Consider the following 12,432-nt stretch of genomic DNA (forward strand, 5'->3'; position numbering starts at 1 on the left):
TGTCCACCATGTTCAGGTTTAAACAGTTATATCCAGGTAAAATATAATACATTTCCCCCACATTGTTCAGTATCTAAATTAGTAGGTTTCCACAGCTGAACATTTGGTTATACAGTGTAAACATGCTCATGCTGTGAGCACACGCTGTGTTCAGGCAGCCACAGCAACTTCTCTAACACCATTTCACAACATTAATGGCATAGTAGGGAATTTTGTTGACATTTCTGGGCAGCACGGTGGTGGGTGGTTAGCACTGTTGGCTCACAGCAAGAAGGTCCTGGGTTCAAACCAGCCTACAACCCTTCTGTGTGGTGTCTGCATGCTCCCCCTGTGCCTGCATGTGTTTGGTGCCTTGTTAAGTATGCGGGTTCTTTGCCAGAACGAATCATTTACTTTTGTTAGTAAAGTGCTATTATAATAAAATCGTTGTTTAATTATCAAATAAATGATGTGATGACCAAAACCAACCAGACTGTTTTATGTTGGTGTTATCCTTCAAGAAAAAAAAATCCTTTTGAGTTTTGCCAAAACAAGACTCAGAATATCCATGGTTTGGCTTGTTTTGCTGTTTTTTGGGATATGCTGGGTGACAAGACCCGAGCCCCAGGAGATTATTAAAATGTCTGGATAACTACTAATTTGCATGAGCAAATAAAATTACTATTCCATTTTCTAATTATTTAGAGACGGTTTAACACTTGGATTTTTCCTTCCCCTGGTCCTTATTACAGTCATGTTGGATTTGCATTTGCTCAAACCCCCTGCAGCTTTTGATCTGGGGCTCAATATTTTTGTCTTGTCAAATATAATTAGTGTAGTTCATGAATAAAAGGGAAACATGTCAGGAACTAAAGGAGGAACCGATACATTTATTTGAAAAATATCCTCTCCCCATGTGATTATAGCAGTCTGTTTGTCGGAATACAGCTCAGTATAAGTTTGGATGGAGTTCTGCATGGAGCTTTGGTGCCACTCAGTGTCCACACAGAAGTATGGCATCACATGGGTTGTGCTTGAATAAGGGGATCAGTGGTTAAACCCTCACCTGACCATGTCGACGTGTCCTATGGTGGGTGAGTGTTAGTTACTGATGGACAGGTGTTACTGTGTATGGTCATCAGTGGCTATTCATCAGTGAACAGTCAAAGCGCTGTGAACGGTTCAACGCTTTACAAGCACAGTCAATTTACCATCTTACTTAAATCCCCACGGTCAGAATCCCCTCACCTCTTTTATCTTTCCATTTTAGCCAGCACGTGAACATCATTCATTTATCAAAGTGATTTTCATTGCAAAAGCCTTTCAAAATAAAATTGAATAGCTTTTTTTAGTTCCCATGTTGCTATATTCTCCTCTCTGCCCTGTCTTCGCTGATACTAGCAAACAAGTAAAAGCTCTAAAATTGTATGCATAAAGAGACACCGCTTCACATTTAGAACGATTTATGCCCTGCTTTGGGTAATGACCCAGAAATATTACAGAGATTGGGAAAATCAGCCTTTACTAGAAATAGACACATGTACAATAAGGCTCATGCACAAACGTTTAACACACTTTCTTTTGCTTTCTCAGCAAAACTTTGTCAAATGAGGTACAAAACTGCTGAGAACATAGTGTACTGTGTTTCAGGTCTTATCGCGGCTCATACATTATATGCCGATGGAAGTCATAACCTTTCCTTCTCACATCTCCATGTAGTGTGATATCAGCACTGAGCAGCAACTTCTATTTCTGTTCTGCATCACCGAGGCACTTCGCTGGAGCTCTCTTCAAAACCTCTGCATATACACTTTATAGAATGCTCTGCTTTCCCTTGTTAGCAAACAACTCCAAGTTCATTGTGGAGATAGAGGGTTGTCCCAGTTACTGAAGAATCAGAATGAACCATGTCGACAAGAATATAAAAATATAAAAAAAACAAATACTTAGACAGTTCTAAGGTCTTTGTCAGATTTGTAATTTTTAAGCAGCATGTTTGCCGTCCAGAATACTGTGTATTGACTCTGTTGGATGTATATCTAAATTAGCATATCTAAACTGTATTCTCTATTTCTAATTCACTTCCAGTAGGGATTCAGTTTCAGAGGGGAATGTACAGTGTCAAAAAGATTCATTATTTTCCACAGAAAACACACGATCCACCTATTTTTCCAACAGGAGTATGAAGAGAATAAGATGAGTGATGTAAAACAATGTTGGAGTGGGAAGGTGGAACGCAAGGGATCTTGTGTATTTGTCAGAGTTCGGACTATTGCATCTTAAAGATACATTTCTTCCAACGTAATGCTTCATGCTCCCTCTACTCCCGTGCTCTCCCCGCTGGGCAGCGGCACTTCAGGGCACTCAGTCCATGCGTACTTGGTTACAGGCTTTCATCTGCAACAGAGCGGCCCTCCCCGGACGAGTGCTGACCAGATCTCAGTAAACACTTGTAGGGCCAAACCAGCTGTTAGAATACTGTGCTGTGTGTTTACAGGGGGAAATAATGCCCCCCTTTTTCTTTATGCTATGACACCCTCCCTGTAACAGCTGTGATTGGATTCATGGGTTTGTACATGAAAATCGTGGGTGTCTCTCAACAGTTTAATAACTTTGTTTTTTGTAAAATTATAGATTTGATTTTCTAGCAGTAGAAGGTGGTGTAATAGAGACTCAAATAAATGTACATATCATTTAACCTAAGTCAATACTTTCATTTTTAAGGGTTTTAAGAGTTTTACAATTAAAGGCCAACTAAGGTATGTCATATTTGGGTTTTTCTTTATTACTATTTTCACATCTGTTTTGAGAAGTCTCACCATTTAAAGTGTATTATTATGTCAAATAACAGTATACTTGTGGTGAAATAGTTACCTTTAGGGTAATGCTCCATCACAAAATATGCTCATTATTTCAAATAAAAGCTTTGTATCAATATCCAGAATAAGTATAGTTTGTTTTTCCATGGTGCACATGTTTAAGGAAATAATACAAGATTGCTTTCGTATGCAAGGATTAAAAAAAACATTACAGTAAGTGATTGTAGGTAAGAAAACTTGAATAAATAACTCTATTTATATTACAAAAAACACATCCCTGCACAGCACTCACTGTGCAGATAAAATGATGTGTAATGTAGTTGACCATAGCTGACAACCTGCTACAACCTTAATTTACCCTCATTCTACGAATTTGGAGTCTATCTTCGGCTGCACATCGTCCGTATTGGTGAACAACGTATCGCTAACAAGCTATTGAACTGGGAAGTCTAAATCTGTGAATATCTAGCAAACTTGACCAAACTATGGAGGAGCCTGTGTGTGTCTTATCTCATCTTTTTTACTTTATCTCAGAATTTCGATTTTCCAAAGATTTCAAATATTTTTTTTAGTGCAGAAATGGTGTTCCATAGTTCTGGGAATGCATCTCAACAGAGATGAAATTCAACTAATCCAAAGACGAGGGTTTGTGACCAATTAGATGTGGAGATACCATGCTGACTGTCTCCGCCCCCTTACTGTCAAAAAGAAGAACAAAAACAACAAGTTCAAGCTTGTGAATGTTTGATTTGCACGCTGCTGGATTTTGACATTGCTGGCCGTTCCCCTGGTTATGTAATGACTTCAGATAACTAATTTGGCCACCACTACATCTAGAGAAGTTTTGAAAAAAACAATAACCCAGGAAACATTTATAAAAAACACCATTTACAGGAATCAGTGTTCATGTTTATAACAACTTCTATTACTTCTATAACCTATTGATAACTGGAAATGTGGTTTAACCTTCCAAATTCACTTTACCACAAACGTTAGCAGTATATACAAAAGAAATAAACGGGAGTAGATACACATGACTTCATGAAATTTACGGTATCTGGATTTAAAGAATCATCATTTCCATGTGTAATATCATAATCAGTCAAATTAAGACATTGATCATAGTGCCTTAAATACCGAGATGACCCTTACAACTCATAGAACCTTTGTATAAATAAAAAAATATTGATATTTCAATAATTCGTTTGAGTTCAGGTTGTTGTCAGGACTAGTTTTCAGGTTAAGGACATCGTTTGAAAAGAACATTCTGCCTGCGTGCTGCTGACGTCAGAGCCATCATTCCTGTCTAACAAATTTGTAGAACGGCGATTGGCCTGTTTATGGAACATTAACGCCCTCTTCTTTCAGATTCCTGCCTCTTGAGTAATAAGGCGAGTGCAGCTCATGCCACTTCCGGCAGGAGGGGGGACCACGTCAGTAGCTTTTTAAATAGGAGACTTCATTTTCCGTTTGCAAAAGAAAACAAACGGTCATGTAGATTTTCTACGAGGCCATTTTCCTTCCTATAGTATGTAGTGAGTTCTCACTTATTTTCATGTCATTGGGAAAGCGTAATGGACTAGCCCATTATTTGCCCAACCCTCAATTGGAGTTCCGTGACTCACGAGGAAATTTATGTAACTTTCGCCGGTACCGGCTTTCTGTCACCTTCCACAGCACGAGGGCAGGAAGAACGTCAAACCCGCGAGCCGGGTGAAAGAGCAACTGTGTCGGGCGTTTGGTTTCCGACATGTCTCGTTTTCTTTAGTAGAGGTGAAAGGACATCAGCATAGCGCCGGGAGCTAGTTACTTTTGACGTTACTACAAGAATGAATCCAGCTCGCCGCTGTTCGGCTCTTCTCAGCCAGCTGCGTGTGCCTTCGGGCCGGGGAACGTGTGCCCCGGCAGCAGTCTTGGCCCCGGCGGAGACGCGGTGCTGCCACTCCGTTGTGTTCGGAGGACGCGGGGGAGTCAAAGGGACCTGTCTCCATCAGAGACCGGACGGGACACCCATCTCTAGGGCAGCACCAGGTATTGTACTCCTCAGTTCACTGACAGCTATACTGTTGCTTAATCGTTCAAAAAGGAGCGGCAGGCATGTCTCAAACCCACTCCTCCATCAATGACGTCATAGCTTTTGGGTAATCAATTTTGGAATATAATTTTCTTTTTTGTTATTAACAATGCTTTTCTTCATTAATGTAATGCTTCGACAATATTTTGCGTTGCTTCGTCGGGAAACTTATTTTCCCAGTGATACTTTTGAGGTAACGTTAGAACTTTTGAACTCTCGACCTAACTGCACTGGGGGGCTGAATGGTTATTTGGTTACCTGCTGAAGTTGAAACCCTCATCCCTCAGGATCCTTTTCTCTCTGCTTAGGGGCCCCGGGACCTCTGCCCCATATCCATTAAGGACTTTGAAGAGACTAGTAAGCAATAGTAAATGAATGGCCCGTTATAAATTCTTACACCGTGGTTATAATAGTCATTTCGTCATATCAATAAAATTTCTCAATTATTCTTACACAACAAAATTCACTAAACATGAAATCCGTCATTACTTCATAAGCAGGCATGCAGCACCAGAGGGAAACCCCATTGTTCTAGACAATGCTCAATGGGTTCCTGTGCAAAACCAAGGTGCTTGACTTTTCGAGATCACTGATCACTTGTTTTGCTGCCGATCACTGATGATCTAAAATAATTTCTAAATGTTACTCCTCTGAGTTAGTTGCACAGTAATCTGTTGAGAAGAGATGTTAGGAAAGGTTGTATCCTCATTGAGGCCAGAGTTTGAGCTAAACCGGCCCCTTTCCATCCGTCAGAGAGGGATGTCGCGTGCTGTGATGTGGACGACGCATGCAGTCAACAGAGTCTCCATTGAGCCGATCCGTCTAGCAAAAAGTGTATTTTCCTTCAAGTTACAAGACACTCTTCTGACTTTTGAAATACGTCTCAATAACTCCATAAGGTGTGTGCGGAAAAGGGAGGAGCATCTGATGAAAAGAAAATAGGTAAAAAACTGTAATAGTATTAAGTACTCACATTGTTGCAGATGTTCAGATTTGAGATTTATGGCCACTCAATTAAAACCTCATCAAATTATATACTGTTTAATTTTCTGTTGATTGACCTATTAATACGTTGACAAAATGTTTCAGCTCTAATGACACACAGATCAAGGCCTCTAATTAAACATACACTTGTAATCGGCTTTTCTTTAGCCAGGGTACTTAACTCTGGTGCTGAGAACCTACTTCTATTTATTCCTCCTGTGAAACTGAGATACAGGATGTTCTTGATGTTCTTAAGCGGTTCCCTTTGTCTGGTAATCTCTTCAAGCAGCCTCTGTTTCCCTTCAGGTGCTGCTAACCGTGACACTGCACATCTTAAGTAGAATGACAGGACTGTGAGGGGAGGAAGAGCACCTCCTGGTGTTAATGTACATCTTTGGCCTGGTGTGAACCACTATTTTCTATTTCTATTTTTGAAAATGAATGAATCATTCAGCATTAAAAAAGACTAAATAACTAAACTAAAGCTACTGAAGACGTGGGCCCATCTAAGACCAAATGGACCCATTTTATGACCAAAGGTGGGGGGGGGACGCCCTGTCAGTCTGTCCGCTCTATGCCTGGTTTCATTTCCCTGATGAGAACTCCATGTCCACTTGTCCAGTGGACTGAGGATTCTTTGGAGGCAGAGATGAGAGAGAAAGTGGCTTTCTGCGCTCGGTCACCACGCCATCGCACAAATGCAACCACAAGACTAGAGCAGTGAGATGGGCCCCTCTCAGAAATTGTCCATTTTGTGCCACAGTCTGGAGCCCGGTTGCCCCAGTGTTTGTCTCTTAACCAGCGGGAAGTTGATGTGTAATAAAGACGTGTGGAAACCAGCTGTTTAATGAACTGTTGCCAAAGACAACCATTACAAGCAGGACTGGGCTCATAGTGGCTCATTGAGGCTGGCTGAAAACAGCTGCCCAAAGTGACACCTGGTGTCACATGACTGTCTTAAGGAAGCCAGTGTTCTACTGAAATATTGTCCTTTAAAACATGTTCTGGCAAAACAAGATCCAGTCAGAAACCGTGGTTTGACTGTGAAGTCTTAAAGCAGGTCGAACCAGGTCAAAGGGTTTAAGTTATTGTTACAAGGAAATGGGTCAGATTATTGCGTTCATTACTGTGGTGAGGTCATGAACATGCACAATCATCCTCACATGGCCTGTGTCAGCAGCAAAACGATGCCTAATAGACTGAGCCTCTGTAATACTTTCTGTCTTTCTCTTGAGGCTCAACTCTTAATCTAACATGCAGGTTTACCAGCCTCCATTTATAATATGCTTTGGGGTCGGACATGGATCAAAGTAGTGCATACTATATGTGTACATCAATCCATCAGGCCCATTATCTTCTACTTAAAAGGGAAATCCTTATAGTTTTGATTGCCAGTGCTGACACAGCAGCACAGAAACTAAAACTTGGAGGTGATCTGAAGACTGAAGTTACCGGATATTTAAACCGAAACCCACAGAAGGGGTGCCAGGCTTTAATGAAAAGTTTACATACTGTGCAACAGTGCAGTTACAACATCCGGTTCCCCATTGACTTCAGTGTAAAACTCAGTGCCTGATAATGTCACATATTTATACATACACAAAACAACCCGTCAATCCTTTTCCACCCTGTAGGACACTCTGGAAATTGGGTGAATTGTTATGTCTTTGCCCAGGAGAGCAGACGATATCCTGGAATTTGATCCTTTTTCCGTAACTAGCACCATCCATGTCTGGTTTATTATTCTACAGCACTCTTACTCAGTCCTGAAGCTGGACACGCCTCTTGCTTTTTAGCCCGGTAAGCTGTTCCTGCTCATCCCATTTGAACCCAGTATCCCAGCATGCATTTAAGCCATGACATTTTGGATCAATTTTAGTCAAAATAATATCCTCTTAGGACTGATGTCCCAAAAGTGTGACTGGATGCACTGATGTCTCTTTTAAACACCAAAGCCTCAAGGGCTAACTTAAACGTAATGAACAGCAGATTGATAGTAATATCCTTCCTCCCTTATTATTATCACACTTGTTGTGTTGTTTTTGTTTTTTGGCAGTTGTTGATTTGTTGTCAGTTAGTCAGGCTAACAACATCGGTATGCGTTGTTGGCCCTTTTGTCTGTGAAGATGTCTGTAGTGTTAGGAAGGTAGAAAAATAAGCTGATACAAAGATGGTGACAGTAGACTTACTGCAGAGCAGGGCACTCACAAGGTCCATATCTTGGGCAAGTTTCTCCCATACTGGTATGAAAGTAACTTACTGGGCATTTTGCGTGAATGATGACATTCGTGTGTTAAAGCAGTTTGAGTAGTCAGAAGACTAGAAAAGAGACATACAAATACAGTCCATTTTCTTTTTTGTAGTTTGTTTACTGTAATTTCAATCCAGAATCTTTTCACGTGTGGAATGAACACGCAAAGAGATTGTGGCAATTCATTGTTGGCTGGCATTCCAGTTTATTGCCTCCCCTCCCAAGATTTTCTTTGGTGCAGACCTCTCATTCTGTTGGAGTAGGGAGAGCGTTCTTGAATGGGCCAGTTCATGACTGAGTCCCCCTCTGAATCTGGCTGCCACGGCAGCAGTCACTGGGACTGTCTCGTGAGAGTCACACTGTGCTTCCACAGCTTCATCCAGGAAGGAGAGCAAGGGATGACTGAGGACAACGTTAGGTGGATAACCACATTGAAAACTGTATGTATACTTCTGTGTGTGTGTGTGTGTGTGTCCTTCATCAGTATCTGTTAGTGTTGTATGTTATTTTATCCTACCTCTTGAAAAAACCCTGCGGGGGTATTGTTCTGACGTGGCGCTGTGTCATCGGTAGCGCAAACCAGAAAGTGGGCTTCCAAAACTGCCAAAGAGGAGCAAGTAAGCTGTCTGGGTTTGACTATGGACTGCAGCAAAGTGGGAGCAAGCCAAGCTGGAAGGGAAAAGAATCATAAAATGTGTGTTCTCTGTTAATCTGTTTACCATTGGGAGATGGAATGATCTAAATAAATAATATAGAAAAGAGCATAGTCTACCTTTCTATTCAAGTCTATTTTAGCATTTTAGTTGAAATAATAGTTTTTTTTAATGTCTACTCAAACAGGATGAGAGCTCCTTTAGTTAAAATACTACTTAGCCAGTAGAAAGAAGGCATCAACAAACAGCTTAACCATGTCATGTGAAATTCCATGTCGTTCCACTTAAGGGTTGAATGTTAGCGCAGACCACAAAGGACACATGGACCATTCAGTGTCCAGTGTGGCGCACGTCCACTTCCACGTGTGTGCACATGATCAGGATGGTACCAGCTCCGCCTCGTTTGAGCCGGGAAAACATTGCATTGTTTGCACCAGGTGACTGAGCACAGAGAGACGGTGCTTGGAGTTAAGTTGATGGTGTTCGGGTGGAGCTGAGCCGATTGTCTGTGCGTATTCAACGTATGAGGCCGTAGTGAGAGGGTTGTTGTGTGTTTCTAGGGATGATTCACTGTATTGGAAGATCTTCATCTTCTTAATCCACACTGATAACTCATTTACATTTTTCCAAATATAGGCAGATTTTTAGAAAAGGGTAATAATCAGGCTTTCCAACGGTATGAGATTTATTTATTATCTAAGAAGCACTTTAGCCAATTGCTGATTAAATAAAGATAATTCAATTTAGCCAATCAGTGTCCTTAAGTGGGCACAGCCTGGGCCGACATTGGGTTTGTCAAGGCTGGTATCAACAGGCGGATGACCCAACAAAAATCTCTATAAAGCACCATGGAATTTTATTTCTTTAGAGCTATTAATACGAGAACAGATTTAATCAAGAAAATCTCTAGCAGCATTCAGGTGTTTGTTCCAGTTTAGCAATATTACTCAAAATTGACCTGCTGCGTCCCTTAATGTTGTACACAAGTCATGTGACCGTTGGACAGCCCGGTCAATCGACAGTCAGTCCAGGACCTTTTTCTTTAGGTTTCAGAATTAGCTGGACTATGAACTTGTTGTTCTGGGACTGCCAAAAGAAGGGAACCTTTGTCCCCTCTGGAGCGCTGACCGTGGCCATGTCTTTGTTTACGTTGGCGGTGAAGATGTGCGCTCTGTTAGTTCAGCGGCTCTCATGTTGCTCATCTTCCTCATCGCTGGGCACAGTAGAGTAAAGGTTTATTTTTGTTTGGTGTTTTGACACCAGAGACTTTTAATCAATCCTATTTCCTTCCCCTCGCTTAATGAATTCTGGGTAATGAGACACGATATGAAAATAACACAGCAAAGAAGGAAAGGGGTGTCTTTAGAGATTCTGTTGTCATATGGAAACCATCAACAAATGTTTTTTTTTATCATAGTCGTATCTTCAGTAGAGAGTGGTGCGCCTAATCTGAAGCACTTGTAAAAAGAGAGCACCTGGTGCTTCTACTACAGTAGGACTACCTGCACTACCCACAATCCTCTTCTTGCATTCACATGCTAACACACCTGCTTGCTCAGGGTTGTGCTCTCTTGGCCGAGTATTACTTAGTAGATCATGTTGCCTGTTGTTGCCACATCTACACAAAGCACCTTCAGTGACCCCTTACATGTTTCTCCCTTGTCTCACCTCATCAGTTTGTCCAATGGGAGCCAGCGGCAGCAGGTTGTTTGGTACACTGGCCCAGTCCCTAAAGAGCGCCCCCTTGGACCAGTCTGAGCCGGACTCAGAGGAGAGCCCAGAACAGGATGTGGTTGAGTGCGACCCGGACCAGCTGCTTAGAGAGTGTGTAGAGGCCCTGCGGAGCCGTCCGGCCAGGCCACATCGGGATCTGGTCCTTCCGAGCGGTGTGGCGCATTGCCACCACAAGCCCAACCCACCCATTCGGATCATGCAGTGGAATATACTCGCACAAGGTAGAGATCTCTAGTTAAAGCACTGACTATGGTTGGTAAGGACAGACTTTTTTTGGTGTATAGTAAATGTAGAACTTGTAAAGGTTTCTTACTGTGCCGTCTGTAAGTATTTACTGTATGTGTACATGATGGACGAAGCATAACGATGCATGTCTCTTGGTTTGCAGCTCTTGGTGAGGGGAAGGACAGTTTTGTTCGCTGTCCACTGGACGCTCTCAACTGGCAGGAGAGGAAGTACCTGATCCTGGAAGAGATCCTCACCTACCGCCCGGACGTTCTGTGCCTGCAGGAAGTGGACCACTACTACGACACCTTTCAGCCAATCATGGCCAGCCTCGGCTATCAAGGCAGCTTCTTGGCCAAGCCGTGGTCTCCCTGTCTGGATGTAGAGCAGAATAACGGCCCTGACGGCTGCGCTCTGTTCTACCGCCGCTCGCGCTTCTCCCTCCATGCCACAGCTCACCTGCGGCTGTCGGCCATGATGCTGCCCACCAACCAGGTGGCCATCGTCCAGACGCTCCAGTGCCAGGAAACGGGCCGGAGGCTGTGTGTGGCCGTCACCCATCTGAAAGCTCGTAGCGGTTGGGAGAGGCTCCGGAGTGCGCAGGGCGCCAACTTGCTGCAGAGTCTGCGTGGCATAACTTTCCAAAGCGGCGGCAGCAGTTGTGACGAGGCGGCGCTGGGTGTCGTCCCTCTGGTGGTTTGTGGAGACTTCAACGCGGAGCCCTCGGAGGACGTCTACCGGCGGTTTAGCTCGTCCGCTCTCGGCCTCAACTCTGCGTACAAGCTGCTGAGCTCCAACGGAGAGACGGAGCCCGCTTACACGTCGTGGAAGATCCGCCCCTCCGGAGAGAGCTGCAGCACTCTGGACTACATCTGGTACAGCCACGAGGCTCTGAGCGTGCAGCGTCTGCTGGACATCCCCACAGAGGAGCAGATCGGCCCAGACCGCCTCCCCTCCTACCACTACCCCTCTGACCATCTGTCGCTGCTGTGCGACATCAGCTTCAGGGAGCAGCCCCATTGGTTGATGTAGGCCAACATCACAGCAGCCCTGAACCAATAGAAGCACTGAGTGAGAGGGCTGTTGATCAAAGAGAATCATGGCGGGAAAACGATTGGATTGGTGAGAATCATGAGACAAAAAGCACTCTAGTGGTGCTATTAAATAAGATCACTTCTGATGAAACTACTTAAGCAATAACTGGGACTTGATTCAGAGGAGAATGAGTCTCTTGGCCCCCAGTTTTCTTTCCCCCAACTTCTGAAATGGCAGCTTTACTTTAACCATTGCAAACCAACTCCGTATTATGTTAATTTATTACATTGTTCTCTTTACTTCTTTCTCTGTTGGTTAACTAATAAACAATTCATCTCAAAGTGTTTCAAGATTTTTTTTGCAATTTATATATATAATTATTATTTTTAAACAGTTTTATTCTTGCAAGTGTACTAGCTGGATTACCTTCACTGATGAGAAATGTAATTGATCTTCAGTTCATTCACTAGTATGTTGCCACTCAGGCTGCTCTATAAGTAATAACACATTTTATTTGTATATCTAAACGTACTTACAAGTGCTTCATAACAGCAAAATGTGGACCTAACTATATAATAGGAGCAGCATTTAGAAAAGTATGTCAGTCTACGTTTAAGATATTAAAAGGAATTTGAGCAGAAAGATACTATATAAAAACTTTTTTATAGCCTTATGGTA

At 42.7% G+C, this 12,432-nt stretch overlaps 1 protein-coding gene across 2 annotated transcripts; it reads left to right on the forward strand.

Moving 5' to 3' along the window:
* Nucleotides 1-4,227: 4,227 nt before the first annotated feature.
* Nucleotides 4,228-12,253, forward strand: nocta (nocturnin a). 2 transcript variants are annotated; one of them, XM_037462227.2, is made up of 3 exons: nucleotides 4,228-4,829; nucleotides 10,437-10,715; nucleotides 10,883-12,253. In XM_037462227.2, the coding sequence occupies exons 1-3, from the start codon at nucleotides 4,628-4,630 to the stop codon at nucleotides 11,749-11,751; spliced, it is 1,350 nt and encodes a 449-aa protein (XP_037318124.2). In that variant the 5' UTR covers nucleotides 4,228-4,627; the 3' UTR covers nucleotides 11,752-12,253. The 2 variants fall into 2 exon arrangements, with proteins under 2 accessions (XP_037318124.2, XP_037318125.2); XM_037462228.2 differs by lacking the exon at nucleotides 4,228-4,829 and adding an exon at nucleotides 6,728-8,547.
* Nucleotides 12,254-12,432: the final 179 nt, after the last annotated feature.

The sequence above is a fragment of the Pungitius pungitius genome, chromosome 2 (genome assembly GCF_949316345.1).
Source record: "Pungitius pungitius chromosome 2, fPunPun2.1, whole genome shotgun sequence".
Taxonomy (NCBI): domain Eukaryota; kingdom Metazoa; phylum Chordata; class Actinopteri; order Perciformes; family Gasterosteidae; genus Pungitius; species Pungitius pungitius.